We start from the raw sequence: 22,479 nt of genomic DNA on the forward strand, positions 1-22,479 counted from the left end.
AGTATCTTTCCTGGAAAATCACACACGGCGTGCATGACTTACTCAATGGGCCTTTGGAAGCGTTAATGTTCATGTTCAGCTTCTAGAATCTATAACCGAGCTGGTCATGGTATTGCTAAAGGTAACCGCTTGGCAATACGTGGTGTTAATTAATTAAATCGCTGTACTAGCATTCTTTTACACAATTTTTTGTCATAGTTTATAGGTCCTTTGAACACTAACTTGTAAGTGTTTCAAACAGAGTAAAATAGATAACGCGCCTTTATAGGAATGAAAAGGGCTGTACATAACCCAAAAATAACATGTATGTTATTTCTGTTATCGGCTACGACTAACCCGGCCGCTATAAAAGTCGACCGGTACGTTTCCGAAGACGGATCTCTTAAAGACTTCGACCTTGAGAGCTAGTTTAAGACGTTTGACCAGATAATTTGGTACGCCAACGTGCTCAAAAAATGTGTTTGCTGAAATACCCCCGCCCCCCTCCATGTAAAAGCACGTTTTTAATATATATATACACTTTATGTAATTTACAACACATCTACAAATTATTTTCTTTGAGGAAAGATGCAATGCTTTGTAATTCAATAGATGTACGGGGATATTTTACATGACGTTTTAAGAAGGGTCTCGGGCACTTTGTAAGGTATGTTTATCCTCATGGTAAGATGGAGACCGTATTTGCGAGTTATACAGTGTATAACAACTGTAAAAACAGCGATGAAAAAAGGTTAACCTTATAGAAATAGTGATAAAACTGGGGCAGGAGAAATTAGTTAAAATATATATAAGTTCTATTCGTCGAAGTTATTTTTAGCTACCATCTAATAAATGGTACATATCTTTGCTAAATTTGCTTTTCGTAATTGCTTTCTTCGATTCAGGTCGGAATAAGAACAAAATAAAATTTAGTAGCATTGTACTTTTTAGCTTTACTTGCAAAGATTTTTGCGGAGATATTTTCGCCATTGTAGTAAAGACAGGGAACAATAAAATCTCTTGTAGAGCTTACTGGCGCTTGGTTTGCTGGGGGCTGAGTACCTTCGATAGAATTCCGAACAGTAGAAGTAACTTAGGTAGTCAGTGTGTGTGTGTGTGTGTGTGTGTGTGTAACAAATAAGAATTAACTCGAAATTTTCGTTAAACGTTTTAATACACGGCGTCCAATATGACCAGAATCTTTACCACAATTGACGTTTTAAATACTGTACGTCGTAGCTCTATAATTGGTGCTATTTTATCGACCCACAAACTTTGCCAAACCTCGTCCTAAACTGGACGTGACTAGTAAGCCGTACCCGAATGAAGTCTATTGAAGTTTTCCCAATACATTGTATCCGTTTGAGAACGACGAACTTGAGAGAGCCCTTTTAATCTCTAGTAACATCTCATAGGACGGTACCTAAGATCCCTTGATTAGTTCATAATTTCTCTATACCTACACGATACAATTGTCTAAGCGTTCTAATCCTATGACACCTACTTAAGTTGCTTCTCGAGGCTTTGGTCATATCTGGACACTCATCCGCAGGATCAGGCAGGCACAAAAGGACTGCGTCTTCGAGACCGACATTGGGCAGATCATTCGCTGTAGTTTTCATGCGATAGAGATTTATTGGAACTGCTCGTTTTTTTAGAACACCAGATCTACACTTCTGAATGGACAATATTCAGAAACAAACCCGATTGACAAAACCGGTCAAAAATTCTGACCTTTGGTACAATAGATTCAGAAAGAAAAGCGGAGCTTTTCTTTTATATTCAACAGATTAACAATCTAGTCACTGAGAACATTGCTGTATGGGATGTGAAGCAACAAGCTATTTTTCTGGACACGTAAGACGCGTAGGATTTTTACGATTATAACAAAGTATTCGACGTTTATTCCTTGTCAAGCCTCCTATTATCTAAGGGTCTACACCTTAATTAACTTTATGCCTGAACGCATACATACACGTTCGTAATTGCACGTAAACATTAGCAAGTAAATTACAACGAAACACTCGTATTCACTTAGTGGCATTTAAACTTCGGTTAAATATGTTCAGCTTCGTCAAACCCTCAATAAGAGGTTATTTGTGTCCAATGCTAGTGGAAGCAATATGTTTTTTGAGGTCAAAAATCTGCGATGGACTTCATTGAAGTGATATAAACTACTTCGGCTCACTAAGCTGTTTCAGTTTAAGCATTTAGGATAAAGCGAATTTGGTGGACAAGATTTCCACTAGAGTCAAAAACTTTTCCCGGTAACCTTGCCACACGAAAATCGCATTGGAGAAGTCCAAATAGATCTACTGTATCATTTCAATATGGGTCGAAGGCTTAGGACGAAGCCGTCAGCCCACGTGGCCTAAGGAACTTTCTGATATGCATGATAAATTCGTAACCAGGGTAGTGTTTTTCAATTTGTTGATAAGACGTCTTCATTGCACAGAATAAACAGTGTTACCGGACGAGAGCACTCTGAATGTCTTGAAATAATTGTTGAGCCCACTTTTGCATTCATCGCGTAGAGTAGAGTAGAGTAGAGTTATATTTCGCGCTGGATACTTAAAGATGTCTTGATTAATGACTACCAGTTGCATACGTAAGCCATTTGCCAAGATGGCAGACATGTCATTTTGCGTGTACATTTGTTAGGTCATACGGGCTAGAAGCGAATATTTTTGGAACTGTTTTGAAAATACTTAAACATATTTTTCATTAGCAAATGTATTTTCTAATTATTATAATCTAACAGAAATATATTGTTTATTGATTTTAAGAGATAATTTGTAATGTAATCTTAAATAAGTCAGCTTCTGAAGGTAGCTCGCTAGAAGCTAGCAAATAACATTGTGGGTACCAGGGGAAATGTCTCTGATTTAAGGTGCGGTATCTATCCCGTACAATCCATGGAATATTTTATTGTTTATTAATATACAAGTCCCTTTTGTTGGCTAAACTTTAAGTATTCAAATTTTTTTCGCTAGTGATGTCTTTGAAGCATCTTCTCCAGTGGATATATAAGATTTGCATTTTTTGTTTGCTCGGCAACTTCTAAGGTCTCCGATAATGCCTCTGTCATTTGTAAATCATGGTTTCTATGCTCAGTTTTCATGGTACTTCTCCATTTCCGTCACGGTTGTTGCTCTATTGTTGATCGATGTTATTCGGCCAATACTGGAATATATGGTCACTGTCTTCGTGCTTTACGATTAAATTAATAAAGAATGGTCTGACGATCAAATCTTTATATTTACTGGACATGCTTTATCTGTTCCTATAATATTACTGTTCAGTTGGTGAAGAGATATGGAGTTTCTTGCATCATTTCCCCCTACCTCGCCACTTGTACGTCACTGCAGCCTTTATACACGTAAGCCTTTCTAAATCAAAATTTCCATGCACCTTCGGTGTCAGCACATAACCAAGCGAATAACAAATTAAGTGACCAAAAAAACTCGAAAGGAAAGGAACTTTTGGTAGGTGAGAGCACAGCGACCGCAGGCGAGGGCCGTCGGGAAAGGGTAACGACCTGCAGTGAGATGATCGGAGGATGCTCCAGCCGCTCGACCCGGACCTTCAGCCAGTTTCCGATCCTCATTCGAGAGTACGTGGATTGAGGATTAAGTGCGGCGTGGCTGGTCGGTCTTGACAGGCCGCGCGATTTCAGTGTTTTCGGCAGTGTAAAAGTATGTGTGCATGCAGCCGCGTGTATAGTACGTAATAGAGGAATAAAGACTGGTATGAAAAGGTGACAATGCCATGTATAGTAATACCACAACTGCTTCTACTATCATTATTATTTTGAATAGCACTCCATAATGATATACTTCAGTACCGTGACTAGGTCAAAGACGGTGAGTGTGAACAATTCGCTACTACCCGCTGATGCTACAATGTGCGGTGCTAAGAAGAAACGGATGCTGAGAGATTAAAAAGTGCCATCGCGACAAACGATTGAACAGATGCTACCTGGTTGTGGCGCTTGGAACTACAGGCCTGATCAAAAAAATAGAATAAAAATAGTGATTACAGTTGAGGCAGCAGCAATAGCAATATTAATATTAGCAATAGTAATATTAATTAGGAAAAAAAAAGAAGAAAACGTCTTGAACAGGTGCTGCTCATACGGGAAATGCTCCTGTGGGCTACTGTCGCGCTTGGGACCGTTGTCACCTGGTGTTACGGTAATTATTGAGCCACCTATAGGGAATCTAACCTGAGTTTGCTTTGGTAGAATATGTGTATGGTAGGTAGATCAACGCCTGATAGTTAATAACTAGCAAATACGAACGAATAAGGTATATACCTTAAATAATTAAGGAGTTAGGGGATAAAAAGGAGATTCGCGAAAATTCAGCTCCATATATAATACGTCTGTAACATCCCATGGCCCTCGCAGTCATCACTACACTATAAGAAATCGTTTTACTTGTGGGGTAAATGTGTAAGCCTATAATGGCATATGTTACCTTCGGTAACACAAGGTTGATAAATTTCTTCCTCTAAGCGTGCTCTATAGATACCACGAGATCGATCAAATGTGTATCGAATATATAATAAGACAGACAACGATGTCAGATAAAGCCTATGTTAAAATTTCCAAAGAGAAGAGATTTTCGGATCTATGTAACCAATGGAAAAAGGGTTATTGACAGAACTTTACAAAACTGTCTGTAATCTTCAAGTAAGCAAATACTCGCCTTCGTATACTACTAACCTTTGATCCTCGCTCATTTTAACGACAATCAGGTCTAAAGTAACCTTAATTACTGTAGCTCTCTAGATAGGAAAAGCTGTTCTATTACTGAACCACTCGCTGGCTGAAATAGTGCAAAGATTCTCAGCAGAGCTTAACAATAGTATAAGGTTAATGTTTTCGCATTTACCTGAAATAAAATTTCATTGAAAGCGATAAGGCTATCCATGACGAATGGCTGTACAACTAGAAGCAAAACTGGTGTGCTTTTATAGGTTAGGTTTTGACGTGTCTTCTAAATTGGTCAGGGGCATTATCAACTATCTGCCAAGTCAACCTTAATATTGATTAGTAATTAATTTATAAATTGTCTTGAGTATTATTTGCCAGATGCGAGCGCGGTGTCTTATTTTATAGCAAGGATCTCTCTTTGAAGGGCAGGCGAGCCATGTTCATTTATCGTCAAAACATCATAACATGCTTAGAATGCGGACACGTGAGGATAATAGTGTGACACCTAGATGGATTAGGACAACTGTAAATGTAGCTGAATTTAACATGAATTAAAAGTTGTTAGACAGTTGGACAAGGTAGTATTATTTTGTTTGGTAAAATACAATAAGCCGTTTAGACTACAAAAGCCTTAATTCTGCCTAAGACCCGCGGTCTGCTATAATGTTTAGACGCTCACTTTTAATTACTTTATACCTATTGCAAAGCAAATCCACTAAAAGAATCGCTTTTAATTAACAAAGGAAATCTAGACTGAGCTTCACTTTCAACTATCGCCTTTTGTATGTCCTTCAGCAATACAGATTCCGAGGGTATGACGTTTGATGATGAGAATACAAACCCCGGTGTATAGTAGTGCAGTTTAACACCCGTGCATAGGCTTAAAGCCGTTTTTTGCAGATGTACTTTGGGATGTCTAGGATGTGCCCAACGAGATATGTATTTTGCTGTGGCCAACAAGCGAAGGTGTTACTCATATAAAAATTGACCAGCGCTATCTTACAGGTCATCTTCAAAGAAGAATTAGGTCATTAAAATTACTAAAAAATATTAAAAGGAATGATCGGTTTCGTATATATATATATGTTTGAATTAGTTCGATCGTATAGTCGGTTTAGAGAGAACATATATTTTGGCCGTACTAATCAACATATGTTTTTGGTGGAAGCGTTCGTAGCAAAAGATTAAAAGCCTATTTATGTCTTCTTTTTTATAACCTTATTACAATCATCGTGGACTTGGAAATATGAAATGTATTTATGATGCATTTTAGCTACAACTCGATTATTCACGTGCCGTGCAAAAAAGTTCCATAAAATCATATGTTTTTTTTTCTCTATATAAGCCCCATTTAACAACAACAACAACTGTATATCTAATCCTAGATGACGACAACAACAACAACAACAAAAACTGTTACGGTCGTGCGAAATAACAATTATTATTATTTCATTGTAGCTTCTGACCCGGTATGTTGTCGAAGCTTCAAATACCAGAGGCTCGTGGAGTTTTAACAAAATTCTTAAAAACGCATTGGTTTCGGATATTATCACTCGATGTCACCATACCTTATGTAACTATGTAGGAGTACTCTGAGATCTAACGGAAACGAGTAGCTGTTCGGATGTTACACACAGACTTAGATTAAACGGGCGATTTAAGCAAAATGATGACACTTATTAGTAACAACAAGATTTTCCAGCTGATTTGCTTCTTATGTTCCTATCCTGTAGTACGTTAGACACTATTTGACGGTAGTGCCTATCAGGCAGGGGAATCAGGTTCTCCCATTTGGCTTATGTTCCCACCAGAAGGAAAAGGTGCAGAAATATAAGGGATACCGTATCGATTCGTTCTCACTAACGGATGCGACTTCCGTCAAGCCAAAATTATGCGCGATTCAAGTCAATTCAGATTTAAACTTACCCACTAAATGAATGTAGAGACACTTTAATAGGCGAACCAGCTGTTGTCCTTTCTCTATAGGACGGCTTTTAGGCCACATGCTAGTAAGAGATATCGACAGTCGAAGCTGGATAGTGAAAAGAGAAACTTTATGTTTGATTATCGTCCATGGTTCACCCTCCTTAGGAGACAGCTGTCTTTGGCCTGAACTTTTAACTCCTTTCTATTCAGCCAAAAGTGCTCCCTGCTGTCGTTCCTGCAGTTTCGTTTTTTTGATTAAGGCGGGGACGCAGATATTTAGTACGCATACCTGTACCAAGCGGACATAGCAGTAACTAATTGCGCTGTAATAGACATAGATGGCGCTGTGCAAAGATATTCGACAGTATCTCTTCTGTGGAAGAGTAACCGTAGCATATACATATATACGCTATGTACAAGTGCATCAAACAAACGGCCTATATATATACAGTTGTTATCTTGTTCGTGCAATGAGACCTGCTGCTAAAAAAGTTTGAGATAATCTATATACGTACGTTTAAACACAGCTACGTATATATAGCTATGACATATATAATTAAGGGTGGGTCATTTACAAAACGGACAACCATTCTGGACACTGGATAGAGGTTGCAAGCATATGATGTTATTCCGCACGGAAACATATAGTGCGTTAGAAAAAAATATCTGTAACGGCAAGCTGGGTGTAAATTATGTGATTGTAACTATTATGAGAGAAAATAATAGGGCCTAACAATAGCCGTCGTGAATGCGAAAAAGGTAGATCATACCACTTTTGTTTGAAGTTTCATTCGGTTAACTTGCGAATCGGGAACTTTGCAAGGGCGTGCAGCCTATGCTGATACCTTCCGCCTTTGACAGTGCGACGATTGCATCATTTCCAGTGCAGCAAACAAATATGGTTTACTCAATAACTGGCATTGTCGTGTCAGCTTGTTACCTGTTATCTCCATAGAAAAGCGGATATGCGGTAAGCCGTTTTGGTTAGAATTTCTATTGCAGTCATAGAGGAGAGATGCATCATCATACAGCTCGACCACTGCAAAGGACACGCTTTACATTTGGCCCGAATGTAACATGTCCTTTTTATTGGTCCACATACTCCAATACTTCTTGTTTCTTCTTCTTCTTCTTCATTCTTAGACGTAACATAAATTCCAAAATAACTGGCGAACGATGTACGATTTCTACATACGGAGAAAGTTAATTTGGTCTGCTCAGCTCAACATTTATTGATATTATTTTAGACCCAAATGACCGTGACCCATATCTAGATATATTGGGCCCTACAAGGCGAACACAGTTTTACCAATTATCCGATCTCGATAGGAACTTTTTTCTCATAGCAACATCTATAAAGCTCGTCTAATTTTAGCAAGCCACTTCAACGCTACACTTTTAGCAGAATACGCGCTAATATGTTGGGCCCTGATTTCATTAACCAGCCCCGGTGTATTATCGATGAATAGTAGTAGAGCAAGCTCTATGTGCAGACCTAAGTTCACCGTAAGGCGGCAGGAGGCGCGCATGACCATAACTCTATATATATATATATATATATAAAGGGGTGGCGCTATCCAAAAAGAATACTTCGCAGCTGGTTAAGAAGACTACAAGAAACAGATTTTATCGATGTTAGAGCTTGCTGAGTAATAAAGTGCTATCTGTGCACACGCATTAGAAGTGTGTGAAAGTAGAATAGCTTAATAATTAAGAAAGTAATCATTAGGGGCTCAGGGTCTGGATGAGAATTAATCCATGTAAATTCAATCAGATTTCTCGGTCTTCCGATTCAGGAACGCAGCGCGCGCTTAGAATGATTATCAAACAGACAGACAGGTAGTAAAGGCTGGCAGTCGACCGCCTCATCAGTAAAATGCAGTAACAAATGTTTGCGTTCTTTTTCGTTCCTTCCAGTAAATAATAGGTTAGATATAGGTATTTGAAATAATGCTAACGGTTACTGTTTTACCACATCGCGCAGTCCATAGCACATGGGAATAGAATATAAGGTAGGCCAACTTATAATGACGAGCGCACAAACAGGGCTGTTTCATGTAGACAAAGACGAAAAGAGCTTCTGAAAGTGCCGCAAGGAAAGGGCTTCAAAAAACATTCGAGCTGCTGTCTATTAGGATTCTTCGATAAAAGGTCGAGTTCTCAGCACTTAGGCTTACACGGGCCGCCATACTAAGCAGCTGTGCTTTCATAAACTCTAGTGATCTCCCTCATCGTTTCACCAAGGGTTACGGTGCGTGCCACTGCTTTTTGTACGTCCGTTGATCGAGTTCCAACGGTTTCGTATTGAGCATCGGAGAACAATTGAGTAAATACAAATTAAAATATGGCTTTCAGTACGGCTTGAGAAATAGAGGAAAGAGGATTTTAATATTCGTGGACAGGTAGAAGGGGCTTCTTAGTGGCAAAAAGCATGAAGCCCGGTAGAGGTTAAGGGTTTGAATGACTATCCGCGCCCATCTAGCGAAATTGCGCCAGTAAAACTGTCCGAAAAAACGGGGTGGGGAATGAAAGCCACGTAGAATTGGGACTTTCCGGTGCCAGGCACTAACTATAACTCTGTGCGTTCGTGTCTATGTCCGATTAGCGAAAAGGTAAGAAAGGGGTGACCACGCTATTTGCACCCGGCTGAGATGCTACGGTTCTTGTCGGCCACAAAAGAAAAAAAAGTAGACCAAAAGACATAATACGAGATGGAGAAACGAAACATACAGTTCATGCTAAATTTAGCGAAACAGTTGCAATATTAGTTAAAATTTAAAAGAGAAAACGGCATAGTGGTGTGCCTAGTACAGATGTAAACATAAAAGCTACGTGGAGGAAAGGGTCGTCAATAAAGTGACGATTCTGTGCTAAATATTGAAAACCACAAATAGTTGACGCGAAGGTAAATAAGTAGTCTGAATGCTTCTAAATATCGGGCATATCTATCGGCCTCCCAGGCTATTTTCAAACATATTCAAGCAACTTATATCTCAAGCACGCGGGTTTCCTCCCTTGATATACGATCAAGTTATTTTTAGCGATTGAGCTATGGTTAATTTTACGTTAAAAATTAAGTTCAAGTTTTGCCAAAGCACTGCGACTTAATCCACCAGAATGGGAAGCGGCCACTGCACCCTCTTTAGAAATTACTTTCAACTGACAATTTAAAATCGGCACTTTTTACTCTTAACTTTATATGTTATTATTATTAATTTGATCTGTGCGCGGCGCTTCTACGAAACTTCCGTCAAAGGTGGGCTAAATAACAATTCGGGTCCATCATTTTAAATCCGTGGCATCAAGTGAGAACTGAATTTCCTCTGGTGATTTGAAAATGTGCTTCATATTTGCTGTGTCTAGTGTAAAGAATAGAATATTTTATCTATCTACTATTTATCCGAGGTATTGAAAATTAAGCTTTGCTTCAATCCGTTCCAAAAAGTGCGCTCAGCCTAAGCATCTAATTTACTGGATTTAAGTTACATTGCTGAATATACCTATTTCAGTTTTCCGTTTGTCATGAAAGTAAAATCTTATGGCTTACTAGTATCGTACTGTGCCATAGTGAATTAACAGCATACGTACCTTACACTCATCTAGATTGCCACTTACAATGTCCCACCTCATTGAGGTGACCACAAGCAAACGAACTAAATAGTTTATATCCGGTAACCATTGAACCAATCGGCTGGTCTATAGTAGTTTTACTGTGTACGCCTGATTTCGTACCCAAACCGTGCCGCTAAGGTTCAAAGGCAAACGTACAACCACTGCCTCATCACGGGGACGTTATGAACAAGCAAATTATAACAGCCTATATAGAATAATCTATTTGAACGGCAGCAAAACGTTTTCAAAATATTTTAGAAACTAATTGAAGTTCAAGGTTACAGTTATTAGGGTCACTTACTTTTCTTCGTGCAAATATAGATTTCATGCTCCCTGTACTATCGGAAGCTAAGGGCGTACGATGTTAAACTAGCTAGTTAAATAAACGGGGAAAAATACATATTGTCCGAAACGATTTCCCTTTACAACCTTCCCAGTTCCCATTAGAAGTGAAATGCGGTCAAAGCGAATCAACGTTCTACCGTCGTATCCCTTGTAACATCGTGCATATGGTCCTATAGCTCTGCGGACTCTGCCTTCGAGCAATCTCAGGTCAACGATATACGCAGGCACGAAATACTCGTGCTTTAACTGAATGAAATAAACTAGTCGTTTGTATCCTGGCGGGCAATCTATGTATTTTACTGTATTCTCAAGCTTGCAATAAACGTATATGATTAAAATAATCCAGTAATGCTATCAAGAGAACTGTATTCTTCGGAGGGACGCACAGTTTGTATCCTACTAATGTACTCCTCAGTACATCGTTATATTTGCTTTGTTCTCCATCACGTACCTTAGCGTCGTAGCTCTTGCTCGGTAATGAATGCCTTTTCAATTAGAATAATTTAATTGGAAAATTTTACTTCGGTTTGTAGTAATTGAAACGCGTAGATTATTTTATTACCGCATCTCTGCTTAACACGGTAAAAATTGAGAGATCTAAATAGTTATCGAAATCAAGTTACGGATGTTTTAAGTATACAGGCGTCACTGGAGTCTATCGTTTAGTCATTATTTAATTTATGGAAATTTAACGTGAACAAGCCCATACATATACAGTAATACTTGGTACTGCATCGTAACGAGAGATATATGGTGTCGAGGAAATTTTCGTATCATCCACTAGTTGGGTATTTCAGTCTTGTTTGGGTATGGGACGCCCCAGTTGTTTTTTTATATGATAGCTCTAAATTTCCCCTGATATGAATTATTATCGATAAGAAGTGGCGGCTATGCTGTTTGAGGCTTTGACAAAATTACGACGAAAACATCGCATATCTATGCTGTGTGTGCCTTGACTGGGATCGGCTGGATTGGACGCATTTATGACCCATGCATACGGGTACTGTTGCATCAAGCCCAGAAAGGGTGTATCAACAACGATAAACCAACGACCGTAACAAGCTCTGTAGCAAATGTTGGAAAAGCGAACATCAGGAGCCGAGTAAAAGTACAGAGCAAAACCGGTTTGCAAGTCGTAGCCACAGCGACGGACGAAGTTGTCAGATGTATCCATATCGTCACGCAGGGCCGCCTTTGTGGCCCCCGGCATATAAGCTTCTTTTTTCCTGTTCCGGTAGGATTTTTGCTGTACAGGCTCCCGTCGTCGATCAATTTAGGTGTCGGGTTTTTCACCGGCCTCGTGTTAGTTGTAGCAGGCATTCATCGGTCCCGTCCCGAACCAATACAACTGGCTGCCGCCTATATCAGTCCTACGCAAAATTGATTCGATTGCCTGTTAAAATATCTATTGCTCTATATAGCCTGCGGGCGAACACGTTCAAACTAATATAGCGCTCTTCGGCGTAAAAGATGACAGCTTACGCGGAGGTACGTATTGCTCGAATCGTGTCTTTCCTCCCACTCCCGTTCTCCCTAACGAACGAGAGGCCATGGAGAGCAAAAATTTAGAAAACCTGAAAGATACGGGGTGGACAAACAAGCTAAAAAGACTCGATTTCGCTCTGCCTCGTGATTGAACGTATCTTTAGGTAAAAAGTAGGACAAATCGAGCCTGTGGAAAAAAAAAAAAGAGATATCGAGAAATACCTAGTAGTTTCCTAGTAGAAATACCTAGTAGAAAATGTGTGCTTTCCGATTCCCCCGTCCAAAATGGGGATGCCTATTCAGTTAATACTGCCAGAGTGGAACTGTTGAGCACTCTGCAGTTAGCGGTGCAGTTGACTCTCCAGTCATCATCACTCGGGAATCAGTCTCTCGAAAATACCATGAAAATATGGCAGGTCTATCCAGTTTTGTGGTGGTTTAATAACAACTATTTTGAGACCCATTCATTGGTAGACTTTTACGCAAATTTCCGAAATTCCGACGTTTTACGAAATTATTCGTTCATTATCTACGTAACATGGGTCGCTAGATTTTTTATTCCGTACACAATGATTTTGCGATTTTACTGCATCACGGTGTCGATCCACAGCAAAGTTGTTCCTCTAGACGGCTAGCGATTCGATCGTATCTTGCATCCATTAGTCGACTTAGTTGTTTAGACGTTATCGGCGTTAACACAGTCTCACTGATTTTTCTCAGATTCAGGACCTCGAGCAGGTTTTCTGTATGAGAGATATCAGTCCTATACTAAATAATAAAAAATTACTTTGATCACCAAACACCCCCTACTTGGAATTCTCTATTTGAGACCCTAAAAATCGTTAAACCTAATCAAAAAGCATATTAGTAATAATATTTTTGGCTGCTTTCTTCTCTTCTTTTTCCTAACCCACTTGACACTCGGTTCTGTATATTCTGCATAGAACTGGATCATTATCATACAACGGTAATGCAATATAATATTGGGTATAAATGCGATAGCTGGAGCAGCTATACCTCATTAACATGTGTTTCTAACTACATTAAATTCGTTTCGCCTCTATGTAAGGAACATGAAACTTAATCGTCATTCAAAGAACTGCTCTTACAAAAAAAATGGCGAGACTATCCGAGAAAAGTTCTAGAAATCTCTTTGTATTAATGAGAGGAAAAAATATATAGAAAAGCCAAATGTGTGATTATAGAGAGATTTCAGACTCAGTAGTATTATGGCCACGATGTACCCTTGCGTAACCTCTACCGGCATCTTACAATTAAGATTTCAAGAGCGCATATCGAGTATTAACGTCTCGCGTCGCCCAATTCATTACGTTTGTTCAAATGTTTTTTTTATAGACATCATAGCTGCACAAATCAGGGGTCAGGGATGTATCAGTGTGTGTACATATGATAAACAAGCCACGTAAGACACTACCGTTACGTTTTCTAAGTTGCCTATCTTGAATTATGCTGTCTGTCTTTAACCATTCTCATAATGCCATTAACTCTGTCAGCCATTCCGCGAAGCTCTCTATTAAATATATACTCACAAGTTCGATAATTTTAGGAAAATAAAATTATCCTTAAATGACTATGGCAATGTCAAAAAATAGTTCACATTACTATGTAACGCTGACCCATTATATTTGTTGGCGCAAAATTACAGATAATATATTTCCATTTTACAGTCGCGCTTAAATGACTTAAATGTCCAACTTTCAATAGGGCTCAGTACACGCATTTAACGAGTGCAGGTAGGTCGTTTCCAGGCACAGGGCCGCCTGGATACGTCGTGACCTACTGCAAGGTCGTGTTCGACGTAACTACTGAAATGACAGCCAATTCAAACGCTCAATAGAAAACATGCAATTTTTTTGATACACCTCAGCGAAAGTAAGGATGTAGAATACGCACATTATTTTTATTATTGCTGAAGCTCGTCTTTTTCGTCTTCACGTTGCTTCGGTTCAATATTTCGAAGTAAAGCGGCTTATGATTTTGATTCGTGTGATGCGTAAGGGACCTCAGATCCGCAAATGTCAGCGATATAAGCTTCAACTTAAACTAATACTTGTCTCTCACTACGAATCAATTGCAATTACTCAACAGAGCTTGGTTTATGCATATAGGCAATGTAGCCATTTCGTCTGCAAAAGAAATTGCGTATATTTTTGCGGATATTGGAAAGTTTCATCAGGTAGGCCAACAGCAATAATATTCGTCGTCGCGTACATAATCTGTAGCCCAGGGGAACGGCAAAGCTACTACCATATCCACCGTAAAACTTCTCAGTAACTGTAGACTGTAAAATTTGAGAATAATTGAGGTTATGTTTATCGTCAAACATAGTTGTAGCTACTCTAACGAATCTATTGAAGAGTTCATGAGGCATAATTGAGAGAGGAAGGTTGGCAAGAATGATTGCTCTCTCCATTTCGACCTTTGAAAGGGCTTCAATGACCCGTTTTTGTCCCTGTTCCATAGAACTTGAATCGTAAATCGACAAGCGGAGCGCGCGCGTTTATTTTTAGTTTATCTCTTTTCTACACACATGCTTTCGAAGCTTTCGTTCGTCTGGACTGTCCGCTCTATGTGGTCGGGCACAGTCGTAGTTAAAGGCCTCTCTAAAATCAGAGCCGGTGCTGAGAGGATGGGGTTTGCTGACCTTACGCAGAAAAGGGCCATAAGACGTCTTGTGCGGGAAGGTAAGACTACGAGCGTACAAACTGAAATGTAATATTACGTTGTCCAGCGTAATATGATAATACACAACTAAAAATACTATACACCTTCAGAACATATGGAATGATGGCCAAACGTTGATTCTCCTGTTTGCTAATTTAAATTAAACGAAATATATAAACAAAAAAATACGTTCTCATTTGCTTGTTTATTTAGTATTATTGACTTATACCTAGAAATCGGCAGTATTTGAATACCAGGCTGAATCTACAGACTTACGGTCGTACATCGTAACAGAACTCTTTATTATCATAACTCGGTGACTTATTTAGTGATACACGAAAGAGTATTAAAGTTCTGTGTATGTAGGTCATATAATTATATGCACCCTTTGTTAAATGTTATATTCTTTATTTCATTATCTACGGGTTTGTTTACATGTATAAACTATAAAAAAAAAAAGTTTTTTCTCATTAATCAGCCCATTGTAATGAATAGACTTTTCTTATGAATGTAGATTATATGCCTTTTCATCACCTACCTAATTTTGTTTTTTGCTGAACTCAAAAGGCTATTTAACTACCTTAGAATAACGTCTTCAGAAAAGAACTTTCTATACAGACAACCCGTTAGTTGGCCCACGAAAGAGCATCTGACTACCAACAAATATTTAATTTATAGCACAAACCAAGTGACGGGCACAAAGGAGCACGGGTTCCCACTGTGTCTACATATTTTGCTCAACAGCGAACAAACGCTGCAAGGACGACAGATCCCGACGCAGAACTCTTAGGGGTGGCCAGAAACGATGTTTTTACATCAATGCTAGTGTATCTATTTACGTAGAATACAATAAGTCACTTAAGGACATGTACTTGGGCCTTAAGTTAAGCCCGGTTTCCATTAATAAAATATATGATTTGCGTTCGGCGGAACCGTATATACCTTATTCAACGAAAAATGTTTGATGAAAACAAAATGGTCACTAAAACCTATAGTGAACCTATATATCGATTGCACGACGCAACAGAAAAAAAACAATAGACAAAACAAACCTATAGTTGTTCACGAAAAGGCCAAGCCATACATAACAAAGGTCTCTAAAGCGGTTCGGCAAAAGCTTGAACGAAAAGTTTTCCGTTTTCACCATAATCTTCACGCTTCGCGCCTTTGGATTATCGCCTTTTTCAGATCACTGGGCAATAAAATTTGTAATAGCATATTTGGCAATGAGGAGGGTCTCAAAAGCTGCCGGGACAAGTACTCCCACACCGAGAAAAATCCAAACACAAAAGGGACTTCTTTCTATCCCTCTAGGTTTTCCTCTTTTTCGCAATCCTCTTACCTCGTTTATCTGGTTCATCTCTCACTCGAACTATACAACCCTAGAGAAGCGAATGATGACCCAGATTGTGCCTACGCGCTCTATTGCTACGACCGCACTGTCGCCGGCGACACTGCTCAGTGTAGAAAACTCATTAGTCTAGAGGTTGCTCGTTCGTGTTCGGCTCGTGGTAGAGAGAAAAGTTCGAAATTTTCTATCTTCAGCGAAGCAGTAGGCGAATGCCAAGGATAAATGGGATATGTTGAGGGCGGGAAATTGGAACAGAAGGAACATGGAAACAGCGAAGTAGCACCTACATCAGCAGTCGTACAAACGAGGATAACGACATTGGCAGTGGTACGTGTGTGTACGTCGGTGGGGGACGGAAGAGTTAAAGGAGTAAGTAGAAAAGAATAGAAGGGATAGGATGAGACGGAAGAAGGATAAAGACCGCTGGATGAAAGCAAAGGCAAAGGGAGTCTTAATTAGTTTTACCCCTTTAACTTCATCCCATAAACCAGTAGCCTTCTGCTCCCCTCCCATGTTTCAATCTTCGCTCGCCTGCTTCGTGTACATCCTTTTCATCCTTCGGCATCATTTTGTACGCACTCCTTAGTGTATGTGCATAGGTAAGTTTCTTCATACTTTATTATCTTCACTTCTTCCTTGTATCCTAGACTCCTGCTCTTTACCATCTTTGCTTTGACCTTTTGCATACGTTGCGTATACATTTTGCTGTTGTCCATATCACTGAGCTATTTTAGACCTTCATCATGCCGCCTCGATTATCGGTTCATTGCCTATTTTTTCCTGTTCTTTTCCAGAGCGGTACTTGTTATCAGAGAATATGCTTCAGCCATAACGACAAGTTGTGTTTCCGTTTAGGGGCTTTGGTATTATTGGTTATATATTGACCACAGAAAACGCATTTCGCCAAACTATCTAAAAAACCGTTCTAACTTGTACGAAATTAATTCAAGAGCAAACTCCCTATGCTGCTACAGTCGATCGTTAGAGATGAACTAAACGGAATCGAATCGTTGTGTTTGGCCGTCTCGGGTAAACTTACGACGAAACTGAAACTTAAGGAGTAATAATGCGTCAAAATTTCATCTGTCCAGAACGCTGCCACCAGCGTTCCTTTTGCTAATGACGCAAGTATTATCAACCGTCGACCCAATTGATTTGGGAGCATCGCACACGAGACTGATATACAGAAGGACAATGTTTATAATTTCGTTTGAGATATTTTCCGGGGCACAGGTTTTGCCATTTAGAACTTACTTTTCCTATTACCTTATTTTCACTTCGTATAATGCCGTTTTTCGAAATCCTGTCTGCAAAGATGAGCTGGCCAAAGTTTAACATGTTACAGTAGCAAATCCGAATTACTTTACTTGCAAGTGAACTAAGGCGGAAACGACCATAAATTGATAGGGTTAGTTTATCAATGAAAATAGAAAGGTGGGTACTTAAGCACTTGTCGATAGCAGTTATAGCAGCAGCGTATGATCGAAACAACGACTATAAAAGACGTCAAGCAGCTGAATCATAGCGGATAAGGGAAATCTTAATTAAGCTTTGCACGCGTGTCATCTTTGGAGTTTTTTAATCGATCTATAACGTTACCTGTTTCCAGCCTGTGAGTACGAGAGAATTTTTGGTTGTGCGTCAGGACTTCAAAAGGAACTTGCCTCAACCCGCTTTGTTGTCACTGTTCGTCAGCTCAACACGTACTGTGATAGTATGGAAAAGACCCATCGGTAAGTTGTCGCGCGTTTGGTCGGCGATGGACTGTAACTAATAGTAAGTACGAAGCGATGCGTCCATGTGAAAAGTATTGCTATACATAATAATAATAATAGGATTCGTGTTGCAAAAAGCGTTTTAACAATAAGAGAAAATTTCCCTTTCTAGTATGTTGGAAGCTTCCGTTTTTACGGCCTACCCTTACATCAGCTACCATAACACTAATATGTAATTGATCCGCTTAACACCAAGCCCTATAACGGAATCAAACATTAGTAGCAGTAACATTATTATTATTATTATTATGCTCTTACGTATACGCAAAAAAAGACCTATTGCAAATTAAAGCGTCCAACGATTACTTGTTCTCGCCCTGTAACCACCATACCCATTAGATTGAAAGCTCTATGCATTATGGAAGAGGAATAGATGATGACGCCACAATGTGCATATCACTGGCCGGCAGAATTTGCAATGGAGCTTGCCTTTTGATATACTATTTGTTGTATAGATTAACTGAGATCAGCTTTAGTTATACAAAAGATGAAAGAATGACCCCGTAGGGTTTTATATATCCTAAATTGGCATGTTCTTGGGCATCGTAGGATGTGACTGAAACGAGATTGGGGTTGATAAAATTCTATTATAGCTGCTACTTCGTTACTTTGTACACAAATACTATACTGAGCTTTCAAACCATTTTCAAACTGACAAACTTTAAATACTATCGATGAATAAATATAGACTTCACTTACTACTAAAGCTGAGTCCAGTAAAACTAATTGTTTATTTATTCGCTCAGAATAAAATCTCTGGCGTACGCGCTCACGGAGGGGCGTCAACTAGTCTTCAGCTGGTTGATGTTCAGCTGAAGGCTAGATGACAAATTTCGAGAGCATGATTATTCTGTTAATATAATTAACCAATTTTCTACAAAAGACTAATGATCCTACTACTTCTAGCCCTTGTTTAGAAAAAAAACAATCATCTTCTTTAACGAGCAAATACTAGTAGAACGCCATTAGGCGCAGTTATAGCTGGCGGATCTGTGAGAAAGAAAGCACTCAAAATGTCGCTTATAGCACATGCTATTTTTGTATATATTTCCTTGGAACTGAAAAAAGACACTTAATTATCTGGATGATTGACAATTTTTGCATCTTAAATCCTTATAGATGTATCTTGGAGGAAACCCAGTCGTGTCAGATCGATGTAAGGGCAGCTTACGCGCAGGCTGTCAAAGCAGAGCAGCTTGTTATCCGCGATCTTTGTCGGCCGGGGCTTTTTCAGGATGGTAAATATATGTTACTTGTTCAACTTCTTGCAACAACGACACTAGCAGCAAATAATAGAAAACCTCTTGTAACTTGATTTACATGTGCTTAATCTTATTTGCTTCACATGATTTGTAGAGTACTTAAAAGAGGCGCACTGCATATCGGCAATTTACTCGGAAAAGACTGACGGGCCGTGTCGAAAGCCTTACTCGAAGCTACTGGCAGCCGCGTTTGACGGGTCATCTATCTCGCAATTCGTGAGAATCAAAAAGAACTCTTCTAAAAGTATCGCCACCTCAGCATCAGATCCCGCTGCTCTTTTATACAATCTGTGTTGGTAAGATATTAATGACAACATAAACCAAGGCTCATTATAGGTTAGGTAAGTTGTCAAAGACAAAATCGAAGCTGGTCCAGTAGACGCCGCCATATCACAACTTAGCCCGCATGGGGGCATCCTTGCCTTGGCTGAGGCGGTAGCGAAGTTGGCGTCATAAGCCCTAAGCCCGCATAAGTTGCGTGTTTAAATCCCACCTTATGTTGGAAGCAGTCATTTTGGCAAATTAAACGATGTTCTTGTCAGCAACTCTTTTTACACTTGAGGAGTTTGTCGACTCCTGGCGATAAGATATCTATCTAGCCGATTTTGCACGAATCAAGAACTGCTGCCCTCCGAGGCTTCTCAGTCTCCTGTTGGAAGACCCTTAGACTTAGCTTACCCCATACTTCCGGAAGGCGCCTTCGATAACCAAGAGTCAAATCAGGTGATCTGCCCGACCACTATTCTAAAAGCATTCCATATCGCACAAAACTATCCCAAGAAGCACTGTGGAAGTGATGCGTCAGCTTTTTATGAGATTAAAGCGTCTGCTATGGCTTTAGATTAAGCGGACTCCACCTCAGCTTGTGCGCTCGCGAGGAAGTGCAGGAATAGAAACAATACTTACTTTGCTGTATTATATAGGAATTACTGATGGTTGCCCTTTGACCTGTGCAGTAACAGTCAGTAAGATACACATACATATATATATATATATAACAGATTCGCTCACTTTCACTCATCAATACCTTTCTTCTCTTCCTTACATATAGTCTTGACTGCAGGTACACACCGGACCAGTTTGCCTTGATTATTCAGTTATTTAGACTGGATCATTTTATTGTCGTATTCAAGTGACGCTACGATTTTTCTGCCAATTTGAAGTTTTTGCTTTAACATAAAAAGGCTGTTTTCAGGAATATCATTTTAACTTTTGTATTTCTTTGTCGAGCTGGACATACGCTTAGCTTGACAGCTAACGTAAAAGTCGTTAGAACCGTGTTCGAAATAGTATACATATTACTACTTTTTCGTCGCCGTTTTTTTTTTCGAATTTTCAGTGCGTATTACGCTGTGTATGAATGTACGCAAGTGCATGCTGGCCGCTGCGGGGGACGCAGCTTCAGCAAAAACTTACTGCGCCAAATCTATCAGGGTCTAGACCACAACTGTCGTCCCTTCAAAACGCTCTGTAACCAGCTACCATCAAGCAACTCTCGACTTCCCGGTCAAGACACGAAACAACATAGCGTGAAAAATGGTCACCATACGATTATGCATACATCGCTGGCAGAAACTATACGATCAGTCGTGCTTGGCATTATTGTTTCACTTACGTCGATGCTATGGGCCCTCGGAGGCCTCGTTACGACCACGTAACGAACCCACAATTTAGAAGAGTTGAGTCAAAGAGTATATATACATATGTATTTTATCGTTTATTACGATGAACCTACCATGAAGGTAAATAAAGTAATGACTCAACTATAGGTGTGTTATTTGCACCAAAAATACCTCAATATGTACGCGTGAGAAGAATCTTCCATCCAATCTACCGAATAGAACACGATGAACTTCTTGAGTGCTCAATTTTACAAAAGAAACACACTTGCACGTTAGCTACCTTTTTCTAATGACTATTATTTTTACGGTTATTTTAAAAATAAAACTATTTATCACAGATGCTAATGAGCATAGTGACGAAACCTAAAAGGGACGCGACTAGTATTTCTACTTGCTTTGCCAGGCGCTGACTCAATATGAGCCAATCATTTATTTTGTGAGCAGCTTAAACACCTCCACATCTTGTATTCTTAACGTTACTAAAGAGACATAATATGATACTCAACTTCATGTCGCGGGATCCAAGTCCTGTACACAGGCAATGCGTATGAGAAACGGTAACGACGTATGGTTGAGGAAATAGCTTAAAAGTTACCAAGAGAAACTTAAGGGCTGTGTGTTATAGGAAGGAACAGAATCCGTTAATTTCTAAAGATAACCTTGTGCTGCGACCCGAGTGTTAAGGCCTCACCTTCAAGTACACTTCACTTCAAAAGAAAACTTGTTTTGTATTTTCCAACTATTTATTCATTTGTCGAGTCAGCGCAATGTAGTCTTCTACTTAAACGTGCCTTGCCGATATCAAGAAACGAGCTCCTTTCTGAGATATATATATATATATATATATATATATATCAGGAAAGAACACCATGTTGAAATATATGGTTTTTTGACAATTAACAGTAGAAACTACATCGCATATTTTTACATGGAAAAACGTATTTGATTTCCACATAAATGAAATAAAAGCAGTATTCATATGATGTTTTTATATATATCAAGAGGCTACTATGGTTGACTAGGTCGTTAGTCGAAAGCACACGACACATCGGCAAGTGGTCTAGAGCTTTCATGTCTAGACCGCGTTAGAGTTAGCAGTTATTTATTATTCGGTTGGCCTTGACACTCGGTTATCGCTACCGATTCTGTTGAGGTTTGCGCTACGGCGGCGCCCCTTGCAAATTTGGCATTCTTGTTGTGACGCCCCACGACCCCGCAACATCACAACGATCTCTTGCGATTCTAGTATCTTCGCACTCTCGCCCACTGCCGTCAAACTATATATTTTCAGACGCCTTTTTAGTCGGGTCTTTCTCCTATCGACTAGTCCTTCGAGGCTAAACCCCCCTTCCGTCCTTTACTTCAGCGCAGTCCAGTGTGACCTGATGCCCCTAGAGTGCTAACGGTTGTACCAAAAGTGTTTTGCTTGTATAAAAAATTTGATCACCAATCACTTCTGCAAGTTGGGTCGGAAGCAGACTGAGTATATATATTCATTGCGATGAGGTTGGGCTGGGAAAAAGTCTTTAATAAAACCAACGCGTAATTGATTTTAAAAGTCAGCGCAGGGCAACAGTATAGTGAATTTTTTTCACACACATACGTCTGTGTATTAAGGTGTACACCATTTATACGACTATTGTGAGCGTTCCTGTCGATAAAAAAGCATGACCTCTTCGGACAAATACAAAAAACTGCCACTGTCTATATAGTGGCCATA

At 39.5% G+C, this 22,479-nt stretch overlaps 1 protein-coding gene across 2 annotated transcripts; it reads left to right on the forward strand.

Moving 5' to 3' along the window:
- The first annotated feature begins 3,488 nt into the window (after positions 1–3,488).
- Positions 3,489–20,901, forward strand: LOC111261908 (uncharacterized). 2 transcript variants are annotated; one of them, XM_022835768.2, is made up of 5 exons: positions 3,489–4,172; positions 17,710–17,833; positions 18,995–19,113; positions 19,232–19,433; positions 20,477–20,901. In XM_022835768.2, exons 1-5 carry the CDS (start codon positions 4,121–4,123, stop codon positions 20,793–20,795), a joined length of 816 nt encoding a protein of 271 aa, XP_022691503.1. In that variant the 5' UTR covers positions 3,489–4,120; the 3' UTR covers positions 20,796–20,901. The 2 variants fall into 2 exon arrangements, with proteins under 2 accessions (XP_022691503.1, XP_022691504.1); XM_022835769.1 differs by lacking the exon at positions 3,489–4,172 and adding an exon at positions 16,417–16,699.
- Positions 20,902–22,479: the final 1,578 nt, after the last annotated feature.

Source organism: Varroa jacobsoni, unplaced genomic scaffold, assembly GCF_002532875.2.
Source record: "Varroa jacobsoni isolate VJ856 unplaced genomic scaffold, vjacob_1.0 scaffold_612, whole genome shotgun sequence".
Classification (NCBI taxonomy): domain Eukaryota; kingdom Metazoa; phylum Arthropoda; class Arachnida; order Mesostigmata; family Varroidae; genus Varroa; species Varroa jacobsoni.

Excerpts from the sequence above, each read along its gene's own strand:
- LOC111261908 (XM_022835768.2), top strand. The coding sequence starts at position 4,121 with ATGCTCCTGTGGGCTACTGTCGCGCTTGGGACCGTTGTCACCTGGTGT. Across the intron at positions 4,173-17,709 it reads CGTTGTCACCTGGTGTTACG|CCTGTGAGTACGAGAGAATT; the intron begins GTAATTATTGAG and ends ACCTGTTTCCAG. Across the intron at positions 19,114-19,231 it reads GCCGGGGCTTTTTCAGGATG|AGTACTTAAAAGAGGCGCAC; the intron begins GTAAATATATGT and ends CATGATTTGTAG.